Source organism: Acinonyx jubatus, chromosome B4, assembly GCF_027475565.1.
Source record: "Acinonyx jubatus isolate Ajub_Pintada_27869175 chromosome B4, VMU_Ajub_asm_v1.0, whole genome shotgun sequence".
Classification (NCBI taxonomy): domain Eukaryota; kingdom Metazoa; phylum Chordata; class Mammalia; order Carnivora; family Felidae; genus Acinonyx; species Acinonyx jubatus.
The window spans coordinates 40,973,607-40,993,655 of record NC_069387.1 but is presented as its reverse complement, the minus strand read 5'-3'; the positions used below and the strand labels follow the sequence as shown (position 1 = coordinate 40,993,655).

Genomic DNA, 20,049 nt, shown 5'->3' with positions numbered 1-20,049 from the left:
TGTTTCCTCAGTCCTGGGGTTGTCATGAGGAATAAGAAAGTAAATATGGAAACACTCGGGAAGGTTGGAAATGCTAGGCAACTGAACGGTAGTGTCTTGTTGGAATGGGGAAAGGAAAAGTCCATGTAGCTTGATGTAGCTGAAGGGAAAGGATATGATTTTCCTTGGCCCCGAAGAAAGAAGAAGACATATTAGGTGGGAAGAAAAGACGTGACAGAAGGATTAGGGAGGTATCGCTGAGCATATTTTTGTTAAGCATTTACTCTGTGCCAGGCTATAGGTACTAGGCCCTCATGGACAGTAAAACAGTCCCTGTCATCTGGAACCTTACAACCCACTGACAGGGTTAAGTAAACGAGTAATTCCATATAATGAGACAGATGTTATAATGATACCTGAGCTTTTACTAAGCACCAGTGGATAATTTTATTGTACAAGTGTATACGTAATATCATACACTCAGGGCAGTGATTCCAGACAGAGGAAGCACCTTTGGTAAGGCCTGGAGGAGAAAGAGCCCAGCCAATACCTGCGTAATGAAAGCTAGATACTCTGTGTCCTCTTTGATGACATCCTTCCCCCTAGAGTGGTCTGAATAGAATCTTCTTGAGTTGTAAGAGTAATATTTAACTAACATTAAAATGCAAATAATACAGGTGCCCGAAGTAGCTCAGTTGGGTAAGTGACCAACTCTTGATCTTGGCTCAGGTCATGATCTCATGGTCATACTGGGCAGAGAGTCTGCTTAAGATTCTCTCTCCCTCTCCCTCTGTCCCTCCCCCACTCACACTCTCTCTCTCAATAAATAAATAAATAAACAAACAAACAAAATGCAAATAATAGAGAAGCATATAGAGAGGAACATACAAGTCCATGATCTCCCTCAGCATGACTCTCCTTTATTAGAAAAGATATAGATTTTTATTTTTTGTTAAATTTTCTTAATGTTCATTTATTTTTGAGAGAGAGAGAGAAAGAGACAGAGTGCAAGCTAGGGAGGGGCAAAGAGAGAGGCACACACAGAATCCAAATCTGAGCTGTCAGCACAGAGCCAGACATGGGGCTCGAACCCACAGACTGTGAGATCGTGACCTGAGCTGAAGTCAGACGCTTAACTGACTGAGCTATCCAGGCACCCCAAAGATATAGACTTTTAAAAAACAAAAATGGTATCACTCATACATACTATTCATCAACTGAATTATTTTCATTTAATATGTCTTGGACATCTTTAATTATCACTAAACATACATCTACCTCTTTCTTTTTTATAGTTGTCTAGTCTCTTCCATTATATGGATATATGGTAATTTTTAACTGTTTCCTATTGATGGATTTTATTTTTATTATTATTTTTTAGTGTTTATTTATTTTTGAGAGAGAGACACAGAATGCAGGTTGGGGAGGGTCAGAGAGAGAGGGAGACACAGCATCCGAAGCAGGCTCCAGGCTCTGAGCTGTCAGCACAGAGCCCGATGCGGGGCTTGAACCCACAAACGGTGAGATCAGACCTGAACCAAAGTCTGACTCAACTGACTATCTGGCTCAACTGACTGAGCCACGCAGGTACCCCCCCTACTGATGGATTTTAACTTTAAAAAAATGTCAACATTGGGGTGCCTGGCTGGCTCAGTTGGCAGAACATGCAACTCTTGATCTTGGGGTCATGAGTTTGAGCCCCATGCTGGGTGTAGAGTTTACTTTGAAAAAAAAAAAAAAAAGCTTTTCAAATTGTTTTTCCTGTTCCCGCCAAATCTTTAACAAAAATTTTTTTTTAATGTTTATTTGTTCTTGAGAGAGAGAGAGCATAAGCAGAGGAGGGGCAGAGGGAGAGGGAGACATAGAATCCAAAGCAAGCTCCAGGCTCTCTGAGCTGTCAGCACAGAGCCAGAGGCGAGGGGCTGGGGGCAGTGGTTCAAACTCACAAACTGAGAGAGATGGTGACCTAAGACGAAATCGGATGCTTAATTGACTGAGCCACCCAGGCGCCTCTAACAGAACTGTTTTTAAACAGCTTTATTTTATTTCATTTTTTAAAGATTTTTTAAAAAGTAATCTCTATACTGAACATGGGACTCAAACATGAGTTTGCATGAGTTGCACGCTCTATTGACTGAGCCAGCCAGGTGCTCCTAAACAGCTTTATTAATACACAATTTGGGGCACCTGGCTGGCTCAGTTGGTAGAGCGACCCACTTTGGCTCAGGTCATGTTCTTGGGTTCATGAGTTCAAGCTCCGTATAGGGCTCTGTGCTGACAGCTCAGAGCCTGGAGCCCGCTTTGGATTCTGTGTCTCCTTCTCTCTCGGCCCCTCCCCTGCTCGCACTCTGTCTCTCTCTCAAAAATAAATAAAACGTTTATACATATATATAATTCACATAACATAAAATTCACCCATTTGAAATGTACGGTTCAGTGGCTTTTAGTATATTCAGAGTTGTGCAACCATTACCACAATCATTTTTAGAATATTTTCATTATCCCTGAAGGAAACCCTGTGCCCCTTAGCTCTCATGTCCCTGCCCTCCCCCTATCCACCTCTGCTGCTGGCAAACACTAATTTACTTTCTGTCTCTAGACTTGCCTATTTTGCACATTTTATATAAATGAAATCCTATAACACGTGGGCCTTTGTGACTACCTTCTTTCACCTCAGCATCATGTTTTCAAGGTTCATATGTTGTAGCATGCATCAGTACTTTGTCCCTTTTGACACTTGAGCAATATTCCATTGTATGGTTTATACCACATTTTATTTTTTCATTCATCACTTGATGGATATTTGGGTTGTTTCCATTCTTTGGCTATTACGAATAATGCTACTAAGAACAGTCATGTACATATTTTTGTGTGGCCATATGTTTTCATTTCTCTTTTAATATCAATACAAAATTAATTAATATCAATACAAAAATAATACTTTTTGTATCAAAATACTGAATTCTATATTACAATGAATGGATTCCAAAGGAGGACATTATTCTTTGCCACATGGAGATTTCATTCTAAAATACTTACAGTATCAACCTAGTCATTCATTTACTCAGCTACATATATCGAGTGCTTGCTATGTACTAAACATTTACTAACAGCCTAATACAATCCCCCTAATAAAATATTATATGCGAATTCCCAGAAGGAAACAATTTTCATTTGAAAAAATCTATTACAAATACAACCTGACCTCAGACATTTCAACGTAGTTTATTGGCAATTTTTTCCTAACCAGTGGAACTGTAAGGAGTGGAATCGCCAGATCCTATGGCAACTCTAAGCTTTTAAGGAACAGCCAAACTGTTTTCCAAAATGGCTGCACTATTTTACATTTCCGCCAGCAGCATATGAGAGTTCTAATTTTGACACATTGTGGCCAACATTTGTTATTATCTGTGGTTTTGATTATAGCCATCCTGGCAGATGTGAAGTAGTATTTTATTGTGGCTTTGATTTTCATTTCCCAGATGGTAAAGATGTTGAGCATTTTTTTAATGTGTTTTTTAGTCATCTGTATATCTTCTTTGGAGAACTGTCTATTCAGACTGTTTATTTTTTAACTGCGTTTTTGTCTTCTCATTATTGAGCTAACTAACAGAACTTTTATATTACTGGGAGCAACATTGTGCCCAGTTAAAAAATATGTCTCAGCCTCCACTGCTGACAGGTCAATGATATATCAGTGAAAGTCATCGGGTGAAACATCTAGAAAGCCCCTTTTTCCTCCTTCCTTTCCTCTTACTGTCTAAAACAGGAATGTGATGGCTGGAGTTGTAGCAACTACATGGGACCATCAGAGAACCCCAAGATTATAAGTCCCATGCTGAGATGCCAGAACAAATGTAGAGAGCAGCTTAAAAAACACAAAATCTCATGAAGCTGTTATACCAACCCTGAACTGCCTCTCCAGACTTATTTTATAAAAGAGAGAACCCACTAGGTCTGGGGGGAATCTATGTTGTAGCCAAATGCAATTCTTAACTGGTTATAACCAATTGTCGCAAACTTAGTACATTAAAATGACATTCATTATTTCAGTTTCTGTGGATCAGGAATCTAAGAGTGGCTTAGTTGGTTTTCATCCAACTGTTAGCCGGGCCTACAGTCATTCTGAAGGCTTGACTGAAGCCAGAAGGTTTGCCTCCAAGAACGCTCACTGATATGGCTGTTGGCAAGATACTTCCTTGCCATATGGGCTTCTCCATAGGGCCGCCTGAGTGTCTTCACAATATGGCAGCTGCCTTCCTTCAGAGCAAGTGATCCAAGAGAGAAAGAGATCAAGATGGAAGCCACTGAGCCTTCTGTGACTTAGTCACCAAAGTCACATATGACCACTTCCAATTTATTCTATTCTTTATGAGCTAGTCGTTAAATCCAGCCCACCCTAGTGAAGGGGAATTAGGCTTCACCTCTTGAATGGAGAAGTATCAAAGAATTTGTGGACATATTTTAAAACCATACACATATATATTAACTTTGTTTTTTACATCCTGAAAATATTTTCCTGGGTGTCCTATCACTTGGTTTATAGAGTGTCATCTTACAGTAATTTGACATTTGTATGTAGTCTTTACTGCCCATCTCTTCAATAAGGCTTCTGAATTGTGTGTCTGGTTTAGAAAACCCTAGGGGCACCTGGGTGGCTCGGTTGGTTGAGCATCTGACTTCGGCTCAGGTCATGATCTCATAGCTCGTGAGTTCGAGCCCCACTTTGGACTCTGTGATGACAGCTCAGAGCCTGGAGCCTGCTTCAGATTCTGTGTCTCCGTCTCTCTCTGCCCCTAACCCATTTGCATTCTGTTTCTGTCTTTCTCGAAAATAAACAAACATTAAAAAAAACAAAAAACCCTTTCTCCACCCCAAGGTTATGAAAATATTCTCCTGATATTTACATTTTTAAGGCCTTAATTCATCTGCAATAATTTTTGTGTATAGTGTGAGGTAGGGATCTAACATTTTGCCAAAAGTGGAGCCAATTTTCTCAGCATCATTTGTTGAATAATCCCATCTTTACCTACTGATTTGAAATACCATCTTTATCATATATATATATATATATATGTGATATATGTGTTATATTGTGTATATAATGGGTATACATTATATTGTGTATATATACATATGTATATACATACACATGCATACATACATATATACGTATGCATATACATACATGTACATACATATATACATATATACGTGTGTGTATATATATATATACACACAATATATATATATAGTGTACAGTATATTGTTTCCAGACTATTTTCCACTGATCTATATCTATCTCTTTCACTATTTCTGCTCTAGTACCACACTGTCATAACTATTGATATTTCTCTATATGTCATGTATCCTGCTACCTTATTAATTCTAATAAAATACCATGTCTATTGAACAGAGAGAAGTGGAGGAATAATAAATTTTCAGATGTTAAGTTCTTAAAATAGAAAATACAGATTTTATATGTATATATATATAAACTATACATAGTTTATCATATACCATGTGTGTGTGTGTGTGTGTGTGTGTGTGTGTGTGTGTGTGTGTGTGTATGAGGGCCTAGAGCAAGGAGGTAGGATGAAGAGGAAAATTTAACAGTACTCAACAACTAATGGACACAGGGTAGGGAGAAGAGGACTACAGGGTTCCTGAGAAAATAGTATTGACATTGAAAGGAATACAGAGATCTGAATTTGGAGCTGTGGAATGTGATCAGTTTCTTTGGGACTTACTGAGATTGAAAGGATAGTTGAACATCCACATGAAGATGTCCACAGGCCACTAAAGACAGAGCTAAAGCTGAGCCTCAAAATTGGCTCATCTTTCCATTTCACTATGTGTTCCAGGACCCAGTCCACATACTGTCTTTTTTTTTAAGTTCATTTATTTATTTTTCGGCGGTGGGGGGGACAAGCAGGGGAGGGGCAGAGAGAGAGGGGGCAGATGATTTGAAGAGGGCTCTGTGCTGATAGCAGAGATGTGGGGCTCAAACTCACGAGCAGGGAGATCATGACGTGAGCCGAAGTTGGACGCTTAACTGACTGAGCCACCGGGGGTGCCCCTGCAGTCCTGCCTTCTATGACTTAGTCTTCCCATAGTCATGTGATGGCTGCAGGTAGCAATCAAGGACCCGAGTGAAGCCATTCACATTCTGCCAGAGTTCCTTACTACTGCTTTCTCTTAAGAGTAAGGAACCCTCTTTTCCAGAAGCCCCCACTACCCCTGGATTTATTTTTATGTGAAATAACAAATGTCTTTATGAAATGTCCTTTAATACCACTTGGTCAGAGTTTCTGTGACTCAGTGGAAAGCATCTTGATACACTTCTCCTTGCGAACCACTGACACAGAGAAGACTTTCTCTGTATCTGTACCAGTCATAGCTTAAAGCACTTCAGCAAAATAGTGTTGTGTGGGGTGTGTGTGTGTGTGTGTGTGTTTCACATTTTTCAGATTCAAATTATACTCTAGAGACTAAGTAACACCTATAGTTATGATGTGTGGTGTGTTGGTAAATGTCTAACAACAGCTGCTCCAGGGATAACAAAAAGCCTTAATTTTTAGCATTTGCCAATTTCTCTGGTGTAAACACTCCCACCATGGCTGACTTCACAAGGTAAATAACTTCAAGAGCATACATAACAGTAACATTGTTAGGGGCTGAATTTGCTCCCTCATCCACATTTTGAAGTCCTAACTCCCAGTACCTCTGAATGTGACTATGTTTGGAAATAGGCCCTGTAAAGTGATGGTGACATTAAAATGAGAACTTTATTGGGCGCCTGGGTGGCTCAGTCGGTTAAGCATCCAACTTTGGCTCAGGTCATGATCTCAGAGCCCGGAGCCTGCTTCGGATTCTGTGTCTCCCTCTCTCTCTTGGCCCTTCCCCTGCTCATGCTCTGTCTCTCTCTCTCAAAAATAAATAAACTAATTAATTAATTAAAAAAATAAAAAATAAAATGAGACCTTTAGGGTGGGCCCAAATCCAATCTGACTGCTGTGGGTTTAAGAAGACGAAATTTGGGCACAGAGAAAAAGACTGTATGAGAACACGAGAAAGCACCTTTTCTGCGAGAAAGGCCTCAGAAGAAACCAAACCTACTGACACCTTGCTCTTGGACTTCTGGCTCCAAAGACTTGTAAGTACCTTTTAACCTTTTTTAAGAAAAATTCAATTTATTTAGGGGTGCCTGGATGGTTTAGTCGGTAGAGCATGCCACTCTTCATCTTGGGGCTATGAGTTTGAGCCCTCCATTGGGTGTGGAGATTACTTAAAAACTAAAATCTCAGGGCGCATGGGTGGCTCAGTCGGTTAAGCGGCCGACTTCGGCTCAGGTCATGATCTCGCGGTCCGTGAGTTCGAGCCCCGCGTTGGGCTCTGTGCTGACAGCCCGGAGCCTGTTTCAGATTCTGTGTCTCCCTCTCTCTCTGACCCTCCCCTGTTCATGCTCTGTCTCTCCCTGTCTCAAAAATAAATAAAACGTTTAAAAAAATTAAAAAAAAAAACACTAAAATCTCAAAAAAATAAAATAAGACATAATTTATTTAAATTTGTGTCTACGCACTTTTTAAAAACATAATGGCAGCCTTTAACAACTGGCTTAGCTTACGGAATTCATGAAAAACCATCGGCTGTCACAAGCCCCTACAACTGAGTTTCGGCACACCAGCGCGTATCCCGCTGAGTTCCAAATTTCTATTTCCAACCAAGAACTCTTTACTCAGTGCCAGGCTGACATAGCTAACCTCCTACTTCTCCATTTATGTAACTCACAGACATCTCCAACCAAACACATCCCCCGAACAAATCCTGTATCTTCCCCCTACCTCTGCTTTTCTTCAGCGCTCCTTATATCACCATTCAGATGTTCAAAGCAGGAAACTCGGGGTCATCCTTGTCATTATTTTCACCTTCGGTGACACTTTTCCCCACTGGCCTCCCAGTGAACATATCACAGAGTGCGATCCATTCTACCTCCAAATGTATCTTGAATACATCTACTTCTCTCCAGCTGCTGTGACACCTCTCTGACCTTCACTTTTGGGCCCAAGCCACACTTGGACCACATAGCCCTGTCTTCAGTTCTTCCCACCACGAAGCCCCTTCCTCCTTCAGGGCTTTCACTTCTACTCTTTTCTTCTGTGTGGAACTTTTCACCAGCTCCTGCTCATCGTCCAGGCCTCAGAAAGGTCTTTCCTGATCTGGAATCCAAAGTAGGATCCCCTCTTACAGTTCCCTGCCTTTCCTGGATAGCAGTAAACACAATTTGCCTTAATCATCAGGTTTGCGCCAGTCTAGATGTCATCAAGGACTTCTAAGTTGGCTTCTTCCAACTCCAGCAGACCTTGAGTTTCACTCTGCATCCTGCTGCCTGGCACAGTGCATGCCACATAAAAAGTGCTTAATAAATACTGGCTGAATCAGTTTTTTAAAAGTTGTTTTTGTCTTGGGGGGGTGGAAGGGGGTTTGAGAGAGAGAGAGCACGTGCATGCACATGCGCAAGTCGGGGAGGAGCAGAGAGAGAGGTAGAGAAATCCAAGCAGGCTCCATGCTGTCAGCACAGAGACTGATGGGGGCTCAATCTCACCAAATGCGAGATCAGGACCTGTGCTGAAATCAAGAGTCATACCCTTAACCCACTAAGCCACCCTGACTGAATGAATATTAAATGTGCTTTTAAAAAGTAATCAAGGACAGGGGCGCCTGGGTGGCTCAGTCCGGTAAGCATCCTACTTCAGCTCAGGTCACGATCTCACAGTTTGTGGGTTGGAGCCCCGTGTCAGGCTCTGTGCTGACAGCTCAGAGCCTGGAGCCTGCTTTGGATTCTGTGTCTCCCTCTCTCTCTGCCCCTCCCCTGCTCATGCTCTCTCTCTCTCTCTCTCTCTCTCAAAATAAGTACACATTAAAAACGGTTTTTTTGTTTTTTGGGTTTTTTTTTTAAAGTAATCAAGGACAGGGGCGCCTGGGTAGCTCAGTTGGGTAAGCATCCAACTTCAACTCAGGTCATGATCTCATAGTTTGTGGGTCCGAGCCCCACATTGGGCTCTGTGCTGACAGATTAGAGCCTGGTGCCTGCTTTGGATTCTGTCTCTTCCTCTCTGTCTGACCCTCCCCAACTCGCATTCTGTGTCTCTCTCTCTCAAAAATAAAATAAACATTAAAGAAAAGTAATCAAGGACACTCTTCCCTCAGTTTGGATTTGTACTTATAGTTGAAACGTCCTTATCTCCTCAAGGCTTCCACTTTTGAGAATCAGTGAGGAGGAATGAACCAAGGACAAGCCTGGGAGACACCCAATTAGGATTCACTAGAAGGAGGAGCACCTGGGTAGCTCAGTGGGTTAAGCGTCCAACTTCAGCTCAGGTCATGATCTCGTGGTTTGGGGCCGGAGCCCTGCTTCCGGCTCTGTGCTGACAGCTCAGAGCCTGGAGCCTGCCTTGGATTCTGTGTCTCCCTCTTTCTCTGCCCCTTCCCACTTGCAGTCTGTCTCTCTCAAAAATAAATAAACATTAAAAAAGAAAAAGAAAAAAGGATTCACTGGAAGGAGTAGAGGCCCTGAAGGATATAAAGGTGGAAGGAAAATTAGAAAAAGTCAGTATTTTTTAAATTAGCACACATAAACAAAAGGGTGTATTTGGCAAGCAAGACATTTGATGACTGCCCAATCTTGGTGAGGTTTGCAGAGCTGAAGAGGTTGTGGTTATTATAATAGGTGTGCTCCTTTATACTAGTTTCTAACATAACCTGTGTGTCTCCTTGTTCTGATCTCCCTCTTCCAAGGTGAACAAAAAGATTCTCTCCTGTGGAGGGCCCCTAGACGTTACTTACTATCCTGAAGGAAGAGAGATGGAGATGCAAAGGAAAATTTTTTGAGGGATGGAGGAAGTGGGCCCTTTACTTGTAAAGATGTAAACCTCGAATTGGAAACTGGCAGAAGCACCGGTCCCTTCCACTCGCCTCTGAAGCCCTGGACTGGAGCCGCCCCTCAGCGGCCGGCTTAAGAGGCCCTAGCCTTTCAAGCTTCAGGCCCTCGCTTCCGCCCTGGGGCCTTTGTTCCGGCGCAGAACGTTCCAGACGCTCCGGAAGGCTGGTGGCGGGGGCGGGAGCTGCAGTGCCGGGGCGGGCGCTAGCTTGAGGGCCCCTACCTCCGTCGGGGCAGGCAGGTGGGACGCGAGGAGCGCCCGGCAACGGGTGCGGCCGCTGGGGGGCGTGCGAGCCCCCCCGCTCTGGCGGCCCGCCCACGTGACCGCCCACGTGACCGCCGGCGGGCCGGGAGTCAGCGCCCCGCCCTCCGCCGCGGTTACGAAACGAGCGCCCGGGGCGGCAGCGGGGGGCGGGGCGGGGCGGGGCGTCTCGCCCGGGCTTACAGGTTTTCTGCGGTCGCCATTTCGTCGCCGCCCTGGTGTTTTGCGAGTGGCTTCCCGTTTTTAAATCCTTGACGCTGTCGTTTACCAGCCCTGTAGTCTTGGGCGGGTCGCTTAACCTCTCCGAGCCGCGGTTTCCGAATCTGTAAAAATTGGGATATCTTCAGTGTGAGGACTGAATGAAATACGTTGGGGTTTAATCATAGACGCACTTAACGCGAACTTCTTAAATAGGGGGCAGAAGGTTGCCCGCCACCGTTCCGCGCCAGTGTCAGATGGGAGACTAGGCCATGTTTTCTTTGGCTCCAGTTCTCGGCCTCTCCGTGCCTGTATGTTAGGAGGCTGACTGCGACTCCAGTGTTTCGTTTTTAGAACTAGACTCCAGAACAGATGCCTCTTTTCCATATAACACGACCCATGTGAAGGCAATCCAACCACTTTACCAAGGGGTGGTTATGTCCACCTCCGACCTGGCACATAAATAGAACCTCAAGAAATTCACATGAGCGGTCAAGATTCAACAAATTTGTGAAGCCAGGTAGTAGGTCTTCCAAGTTCTTGCGTAACTGCTATAGCGACACCAAAGTAAGTGTGATGAACCTTTAATGAAGACTCAAAGAGCACAAATTTATTCCTGGAAGAAAAGAACCAAATATATGAGCCTAACAATGGCGATACGTGGCAAAAACAAAAAACAAAAAACAAAAACAAAAACACCGAAAAACAAAAACGGGGCGGGGGGGGGGGGGGGAAGCTCTTGGTCTCAAGGCCTAGTTCAACCTCCTGCCAGAGAAGAAGAGAGCTTCAGATGGAAGGATTTCAAAACCAGGCAAGGATGGCCTAACGTTCAGAAACCACTTCATCTTTTAAAACCAGCAAAGCGTTAGTGAGGCTGTGTCTGTGTAGAACAGAGAGTAAAAGCCACCCAGAGCTACTAAAAACAATTGCTGGTCAAATGGCTATCTTTTAGAATATAACCAGGTTGGTATCTTGGGGGTGGGGGGGAATGCCCAACTGCTTTTATATTTCCAAACTAGAAACACAAGGCCCTGGATTGAAAATCATTAATGGCCTTGTGACCACCATTCTCCTCCTCTGTCATGGTGGCAGTGTAGCCCTTTCTTTAATAAAACCAGACGTGTTCTACAGGGATACAGATCCAGTGCCCTAAAGCACAAAGCAAAACCAAACATGAAGCTTGTACTCCAGCAATCACATGCAAACCGCTAGGTGACCGCAGCACTTTCCACAGCTGGGATTTACAGTTCTACATTCTACAAGTCAAGTAAGACCTCATAGAGGAAGACCTTGGCATATCATCTGATGTACCACACTCTTTATGAACGTGCTCCTAGAGTCATCGAAGACTACCTTTCCCAACATCACCGCTGTCCATCAGTTTGCTGACCTAAGCATGATTTTTCAGTCACATCCACGAGGCTGAGATTCCAGACTCTGACTCTCAGAGCCACGAATGCTGACCTTAATCTAAATGTGGTAAGGTTGGAAGAGTTGGACATTCTTCAGTCTTGCCGGTTACAACACTTCTATTGAACAGTCATGGCAACAATCAAGCTTAAAACAGGCCATGCGTGTTGGGAAGAATGTGTTTAGGATTTTAAGGGTTTTCTATTGACAGGGAAGTGAAACACACTGGAGTGCCTGGGTGACTCAGTCGGTTAAGTGTCTGACTCTTGATTTCCATTCAGGTCGTGATTGCACGGTTGTGGACCAAGCCCCACATCGAGCTGTAAACTGATCATGGAGCCTGCTTGGGATTCATTCTCTCTCTCTCTCTTTCTCTCTCTCTCTCTGAAAATAAACATTTAAAATTTTAAAAGGGGCACCTGGGTGGCTCAACTGGTTAAGCATATGACTCTTGATTTCGGCTCAGGTCATGATCTCATGGTCATGGGTTCTAGCCCTGCATTGGACTCCCTGCTGACAGTGTGGAGCCTGCTTGGGATTCTCTCTCCCTCCCTCTCTGCCTTTCCCCTGCTTGCTCTGTCTCTCAAAATAAATGAACTTAAAAAGAAAAAAGTGAAACACATTGTTAAAATGGCCTAACAAGTGGGTCATGTTGGCTTTATGAAAGAAATTGAAGGGGTGCCAGGGTGGCTCAGTCAGTTGAGTGGCCAACTTTGGCTCAGGTCATGATCTCTCAGTTCATGGGTTCAAGCCCTGCATCAGGCTCTGTGCTGACAGCTCAGAGCCTGGACTCTGCTTTGGATTCTGTGTCTCCCTCTCTCTCTGCTGCTCCCCCACTTGCACTCTGTCTCTCTTTCTCTCAAAAAATGAATAAACATTAAGAAAAAATTTTTAAAAGAAATTTAAGAACTTTTTTTATTAAAAATTTTTTTTGAAGTTTATTTTGAGAGAGAGACAAACAGAGAGCACAGGGGAGGGGCAGAGAGAGAGGGAGAGAACCCCAAGGAGGCTCCACGCTAGAACCAGACACGGGGCTTGCACTCACAAACTGAGACAAGAGATCATGATCTGAGCTGAAATCAGGAGTCAGATGCTTAACCAACTGAGCCACACAGTCATCGGTGAAGAACTTCTTGAGAGCCACTGAGAAACGCTAAGAAAAAGCTTGAGGAACTGATACAATCATCCCAGAAGACAAAAATATGATGAACAGGAAGGGATGACCAGATCAAATCATAAGTAGATTGAAGTTGCTGCAAAAATGCTGAAATACCTGATTTAATTTCTGAATAAAATCTCTATGGAGGGAAACTGGAAAATCACATGTGGTTAACATTATATTCCTTATAACTCAGCGATTCTGCATGTAAGTATGCACCCAACAAAAGTGAGTGCCTAGGTCCACTAAAAACTTATACAATACTGTACATAGTAGCTTTATAATAGCTAACAACTGGAAACAAATGGCCATCAAAGGTGGAATAAATTGTGGTATGTCCATAGGATGGATTAATGTATAACAATGAAAATAATGAGTTACCATTTCATGCAACAAGGTAGATGGCTCAGTCATCATGCTGAGAAAAATAAGTCAGACACAAAAGAATAGACATATGAAATTGAACAGGCAAAACAAATCTATACTGATAGAGGTCAAATAAGAGTTACCTTTACAGGTGCAGTGTCAAGGAAAAGGCAAGAAGGAGCCTTCTGGGATGCTAGAAATGTTCTTGATCCTTTTGATGACGGTCATTCAGCATACATAACAATTCATTGAATTTAAGATTACATATCTGGGGCGTCTGGATGGCTCAGTCAGTTAAGCTCAGGTCATGATCTCATGGTTCGTGAGTTCGAGCCCCTGCATCAGGCTCTGTGCTGACAGCTCAGAGCCTGGCACCTGCTTCAGATTCTGTGTCTCCCTCTCTCTCTGCCCCACCCCTGCTTGCACTCATCTCTCTCTGTCTCTGAAAAATGAATAAACTTTACCCAAGGGACACAGGAGTGCTGATGCATAGGGGCACTTGTACCCCAATGTTTATAGCAGCACTCTCAACAATAGCCAAATTATGGAAAGAGCCTAAATGTCCATCAACTGACGAATGGATAAAGAAATTGTGGTTTATATACACAATGGAATACTACATGGTGATGAGAAAGAATGAAATATGGCCTTTTGTAGCAACGTGGATGGAACTGGAGAGTGTTGTGCTAAGTGAAATAAGTCATACAGAGAAAGACAGATACCATATGTTTTCACTCTTATGTGGATCCTGAGAAACTTAACAGAAGTCCATGGGGGAGGGGAAGGAAAAAAAAAGAGGTTAGGGAGGGAGAGAGCCAAAGAATAAGAGACTCTTAAAAACTGAGAACAAACTGAGGGTTGATGGGGGGTGGGAGGGAGGGGAGGGTGGGTGATGGGTATTGAGGAGGGCACCTTTTGGGATGAGCACTGGGTGTTGTATGGAAACCAATTTGACAATAAATTTCATATTTAAAAAAATGAATAAACGTTAAAAAATTTTTTAAAGATTACATATGCTACATTTCAATAAAAAGTAAAAAGATAAAATGTAGCATTATGTAATATTTGAGCTATTATCAATACATTTGAGGGGGGCCTGGGTGGCTCAGTTGGTTGAGCGACCCAGTCTTGATTTTGGCTCAGGTCATGATCCCAGGGCTGTGGGTTGAGCCCAACCTCGGGCTTGGTGCTGAGTGTGGAGCCTGCTTGAGATTTTTCTCTCTCCTTCTGTCCCTCTCCCCCACTTGTGCTCTCTCGTTAAAACACACACACACACACACACACACACACACACCCCAAATGTTTGAGCAGTTCAAGATTCTGGGGTGACAACTGGTGAATACCATGTATTAAACAACGAGCAGCTGAGCAGGTGCACTTCTGAACCTGAACTAGACTCATCATGACCGAGGCTTGCTCTTTGTCCCCTAAGCCTTCAACCACGCAGTTATCACACAGCTCCTGCACTAACATTTATCATAGGCCACTATCCATGGTCATGATGTCATTATTTTTGTCATCACACTGGCAAGATTATCTAGGTTAGGTGGATGACAGGTATTCAGGATCACATCTTTCCTTTTAATATGTTTTCTTCTTTGTCTTCAATTAAAATTATACAATTTTATTCATACATCATTGTAGAATACTGCCACATACTGTGTTTTACACAAAACATACGCTGTATCTAATAGATGGGGTAGGTAAGGGATTTTCAAGGGTAATTTTGACTACGAGACATGATTGTCACCCTATCTCTCCCAACTCTCTATCCCCCCAAAGTGTGAAGCTTGTAGCACAACAGCACCTGACCTACAGAAAATGCCAAGTCAGCCTCTTCAACCTAGACTCCCACCTCCCACATGTGCTCTCTCACCAAAGTTGCTAATGACCAAAAAATTCTTGTGAGTGATCAAGCTTGCATTTTCTGCTCACTGTGTCCTCCTTAACCCTCTTCTCTCTCTACACACTGTCTCTGGGTCCCCTCACTGATTCTCCACAGTTCAGCCTCTGGCTGAAGGCTGCATCACCTCCCAAATTTATATCTCCAGCCTAGGCCTCTTACTACCCTTCAGACCTGCAGTTTTCACATGTGTTCTGAATGGTTCTATCTGGCTGTGGCTCAGGTCGGGCACCTCAAAAACATGTCCTAAAGCGCATTCATCTTCCCCCCACCCCCCTGCCCCGTTCCAATTGCTTTTCTTTCTGCATTAGCGGTACCACTTTCCAACAGTCTTCCAGGCTAGAAACCTCCCTTTCTCTCGCCTCAGCATTTATCAGCCACCAAATCTTGCAGTTTCATCAGTGTTTCTTGAATTCTTTTCTTCCTTATTTCTACTGCCTTATTTCAGGCTCTTGCCACTTGTCACCTGGGCTGCTGTAACCAGTCTCTTTGCTTCTCATCGTATTTCCCTTGACGCCTCCTCTACATTTGCTATGCCAGGGTGGTTTTTCTAATGATTTTTTTTTTTTTTAAATAATCTCTACACCCCATGTGGAGCTTGACCCGAGCCTGAGATTAAGTGTCTCATGGTCTACTGACTGAGCGAGCCAGGCACTCCCAGGAGGGCTTTTCTAAAACGAGTATCTGACCATGTTCCTCTCCTGCTTCCCTCCTATGTGTCTCCCCATTACTGGCCTGTCCAACAAGAGAACGTTTGCATTCTTTAGCTTGATCTACAAGGTCACTGTCATCCATCACTGACTTTTCTAGGCTTGTCTCTCCTGCTTCCTTTCTAGTTGCAGGGACACCAAAGTCTTCCCATCTACTGCTTCTGGCTTTTTTCATGCTGACCCCTCTGTCTGGAGAATGTCTTCTCCATGCAGCACCCCAAACCTAGCCCCCATCCTGCAGAACCATCTCTCAAGCCAATTCCTAGTCATTCTTTAAGATTCAGCCCAGTGTTAACTTCCTCCAGGACACTTGCCTAACTGCTTGATCCTTGGTTAGGAGTTCCATCCTTTTGAGTCCCATAATACTTTCTTTGTATCTCCATAATTTCATCTACTACATGATAAAGTGTTTTATAAATGTCCCTGTAACCTCCTTGGGATTCACTGCTGCATCTTCAGTGCTTAGCACAAATGATTAAATTTGAACCAGAAGCTCCTCTGAGTTTACATATATATAACCTCACTGAATCCTCACAATGCCCTTTGCAGTAGATACCAACAGTATCTCCAACTTACAGAGGAAGAAACAGGCACTGGGGAGGTTAAGTAATTTGCCCAAGGTCATGTTCATACTGGGTTTCAGGTATTCACCCCCAGTTAGCCTGGCTCCACATTTGGCATCTGTCATCACTATATTACATTGCCTTTCTATAGAGTGGACACTCAGTAAGTGTTAACAATAAGAATTATGCTTAGTGACTGCATGAATACGCACCAGGCTCTGTGCTAAGTGCTTTACCTGGACTCTTTCAACTCCACAACGACCCTATGAGGTGACTACTATCATTATTCCCATTTTACATAAGAAAAAACAGGTTTAGAGAAGTTTGGCAACCTCCGCAAGGTCATAGAGCTAATGAGTGACATAGCTTCACTCACAACCAGTCTTAACCACTATATTCCACCATTTGAGACCAACAGCTCAGGAATGGATTGACATCCAAGATGAAGACTAGACCTAGGACACCTACCTCTGAAAACATAGTTCAAAGCCTCAGGCATAAAACAGACTCCCTTACAAGTGGGGCAGAAAGTGACCGGTCCAGAAACAGTGACCCAGAATCAAAAGGACATAGAAATAGATGCCAGCACAACGAAAGCCCCTTCTTGACCCCATGCCCCTCATCTCTAGGGGCTCAGGAGTTGAGCGGCTCAAGCGGCTCAAAGGTCTTGACGATGGCGAACGCACTTCCTGGGATCCCAAAGCGGTGATCCCGTCAGAGTTCATTCTGAGCCTCGACAGTCTGGTGCAGACTCCGTGGCTGCCAAAGAGGGTTAACCACCCAGGAGGGTCTCCATGCGGGGCGGGACCTCGAGGCGGGCGCCAGAGGGTAACCGTCCGGGGATGGGTCCTGGGGGGGCGGGTCCTCGGGGCGGGGCGTGCCCTCCGCAGCAGCGACCCGAGTGGAGTGTAAACCTCCCGCGAGGAGCCCCGCAGCGGGGTGGCCACCGGGCGGGGCGCGACCTGAGGCGGCGACGAGAGGGTTAACCGCCCCGGAGGGCCCCGTGGGGGCGGGGTCTGGGGGCGGGGCGAGGCCGAGGGAGGTGCTGGAGGCGGAAGCGGCCGGCAGTCTGCGCCCTGCGCCGTTCGGCTATCTTCCGCGGGGTTCCTCCTGACGGCCTGTGACTCCCGGCCTGGAAAGCCAAGCGAGGTGCGGGGGCGGTGACGGGGCACGGGGTGGGCAGAAGGGACGACCCCTGGAGAGATCCAAAGGGGGTGAACCCGCGAGAGTCTCGGGAGACCGGGACAGATGGGCGAGGGCAGGGTGATGGGCCTAAGAGCTTTGGGGCGGGGGTGGGGGGCGAAGAGGGAGTGGAGCGGTGGTGGGCAAACATGCATGAAAAGATGAGACGCCTGGGTGAGGGATCCCCGCCAGGATCCCGCCCTTTACACCCTCTTCTCTCCCAAGTCCTCTCCAGGTCAATCCTGAGCCGGAGGATCAACTTTCAGAAGAGAGGCGCCCCAGCAAGATTCGGGGAGTCCTCCAAGCTCCTCACCTCCATGGGCCAGACGGCCCTGGCAGGGGGCGGCAGCAGCACCCCCACCCCACAGACCTTGTACCCTGACCTCTCCTGTCCCGAGGGCTTGGAGGAGCTGCTGTCTGCTCCCCCTCCTGATCTGGGAGCCCAACAGCGCCACGGCTGGAACCCCAAGGACTGCTCGGAGAACATCGAGGTCAAGGAAGGGGGGTTATGCTTCGAGCGGCGGCCCGTGGCCCAGAGCACTGATGGGGCCCGGGGTAAGAAGGGCTACTCGAGGGGCCTGCACGCCTGGGAGATCAGCTGGCCCCGGGAGCAGAGGGGTACCCACGCCGTGGTGGGCGTGGCCACAGCCCTCGCCCCGCTGCAGGTTGACCACTATGCGGCGCTGCTGGGCAGCAACAGCGAGTCGTGGGGCTGGGACATCGGGCGGGGGAAGCTGTACCATCAGAGCAAGGGGTTCGGGGCCCCCCAGTATCCAGCCAGACCTCAGGGTGAGCAGCTGGAGGTGCCGGAGAGGCTGCTGGTGGTACTGGACATGGAGGAGGGAACTCTGGGCTACGCTATTGGGGGCACCTACCTGGGGCCAGCCTTCCGAGGACTGAAGGGCAGGACCCTCTATCCGGCAGTAAGCGCTGTCTGGGGCCAGTGCCAGGTCCGCATCAGCTACCTGGGCGGAAGGAGAGGTGAGGCCTGGGGCAGGTGTGGGGAGAGTGTTCTGTTACTGGTGGCTGTGGTTTGGGATGGAAGCTCATCACTTTACAAGAGCAGAGGGAATAGCCTGACCTGCCTCCAGTGTGGGGAATGGCTAAGGGTCTTCACGCATGTTACCTAATTGTCCCAGCAGCAATAGAGGTGAAAGTGAGGCTTGGGAAAGCAGCTTGCTAGTAAGTGGTGAGTCCTCAGAACAGAGGGAGGCGCTCCAGGGATTAGGGATTCACCGCAGATATCAGCTCCCGGAGCAAGAGGTGCACAGGGTTAAATGGGTGCTGGGTGAGGTGTAGGAAGAGAACTGGCAGTGCCAGACGCCCAGGGTGTGTACCAGATTCCCTGGGTTCTGATCTGTCTGTGCTACTTCCCTCCTCAAACCCCAGTAAGGGGCCTTTGGGGCCCTGGGCACCTGGAAGGAGAACACCAGAAGAGGCAGGGCCCTGGGAGGGGACTTCAGGGGAGGGGCCTCCTCTAGAAGGGGTTGGGGCCAGAGCTTGGGGCTGGTTGAACTGTTCTCTGCAAGTTGCAGAGTACTGCTCCTCCGGTCACCCATGGCCAGCTGTTGTAGAGTGGAGGAGGGAGGGCTCATCAGCCCCAGCTCCAAGGCTTTACGGAATCAAAACCTAGACCAGCTCCACCACTGTCAGAACTTGCCTGGCCTGTTGCTTGGAGGGCCTTAGCTAGAGCTTCACCCCCAGCTGCCCGGGATGTGTGAAGTCTGCAGAGCCTCTCAGCCCCGGGGGGCCTTAGATCTCCCTCTCAACCAAGACTCAGGGCAGGAAAGCAGAAGAGAACTTGGGCAGGACCCCGTAGTTTGAGGAGGTCGGGCCAGTGGCTGCACCCCTACTTACCTTCCCCTCCTTCTCTCTCCCAGCGGAGCCACACTCCCTTCTGCACCTGAGCCGCCTGTGTGTGCGCCACGCCCTGGGGGATACCCGGCTTGGCCAGGTATCTGCTCTGCCCTTGCCCCCTGCCATGAAGCGCTACCTGCTCTACCAGTGACCCCTGAGATACCACAGATTGTGCTGGGGCCTTAAAACCATCCCTCCCCTGGGGAGTGGGGAGGAGGCACCGCTGGTCTAGACCAGCTACTTAAAGCCAGGAGGTGGGGTGGGGGGAGGTGAGGCTGGGCCCCTCCCCCAACCCTAGCTGTGGGGAGCCCTACGGCCCTAGAGCCTTCCCAAGGGGCAGAAGGGGAGGCTATGGCGGCCTGGGCCTGGTGTGCAGGACATTTTTTCAAGTAAAAACAGTAAGAGATGTGCTGTCGTAGAAACCTGTTTGTGTTTTTTTTTTGTTTTGTGCACAAGTGTCCTACGGCTGCCTCAGAAAGGAAAAAGAGGGGATGTGGGCAAGGACAGTGAAGAAGGACAC

General features: G+C 46.2%; 2 protein-coding genes across 2 annotated transcripts in view; both read left to right on the top strand.

Annotated features, from left to right (window-relative positions):
- Positions 1 to 20,049, top strand: part of PHB2 (prohibitin 2) — a 125,774-nt gene that overhangs the window by 58,718 nt on the left and 47,007 nt on the right. The window lies entirely within an intron of this gene.
- Positions 17,491 to 19,951, top strand: SPSB2 (splA/ryanodine receptor domain and SOCS box containing 2). Its single transcript, XM_027074162.2, has 3 exons — positions 17,491 to 17,639; positions 17,898 to 18,653; positions 19,553 to 19,951. Exons 2-3 carry the CDS (start codon positions 17,990 to 17,992, stop codon positions 19,678 to 19,680), a joined length of 792 nt encoding a protein of 263 aa, XP_026929963.1. The 5' UTR covers positions 17,491 to 17,639; positions 17,898 to 17,989; the 3' UTR covers positions 19,681 to 19,951.

Bases quoted from the DNA above. Each gene is read 5' to 3' on its own strand.
- SPSB2 (XM_027074162.2), top strand. From the start codon at position 17,990: ATGGGCCAGACGGCCCTGGCAGGGGGCGGCAGCAGCACCCCCACCCCA. The intron at 18,654-19,552 runs GTGAGGCCTGGG...TCTCTCTCCCAG, and splicing joins CTACCTGGGCGGAAGGAGAG to CGGAGCCACACTCCCTTCTG.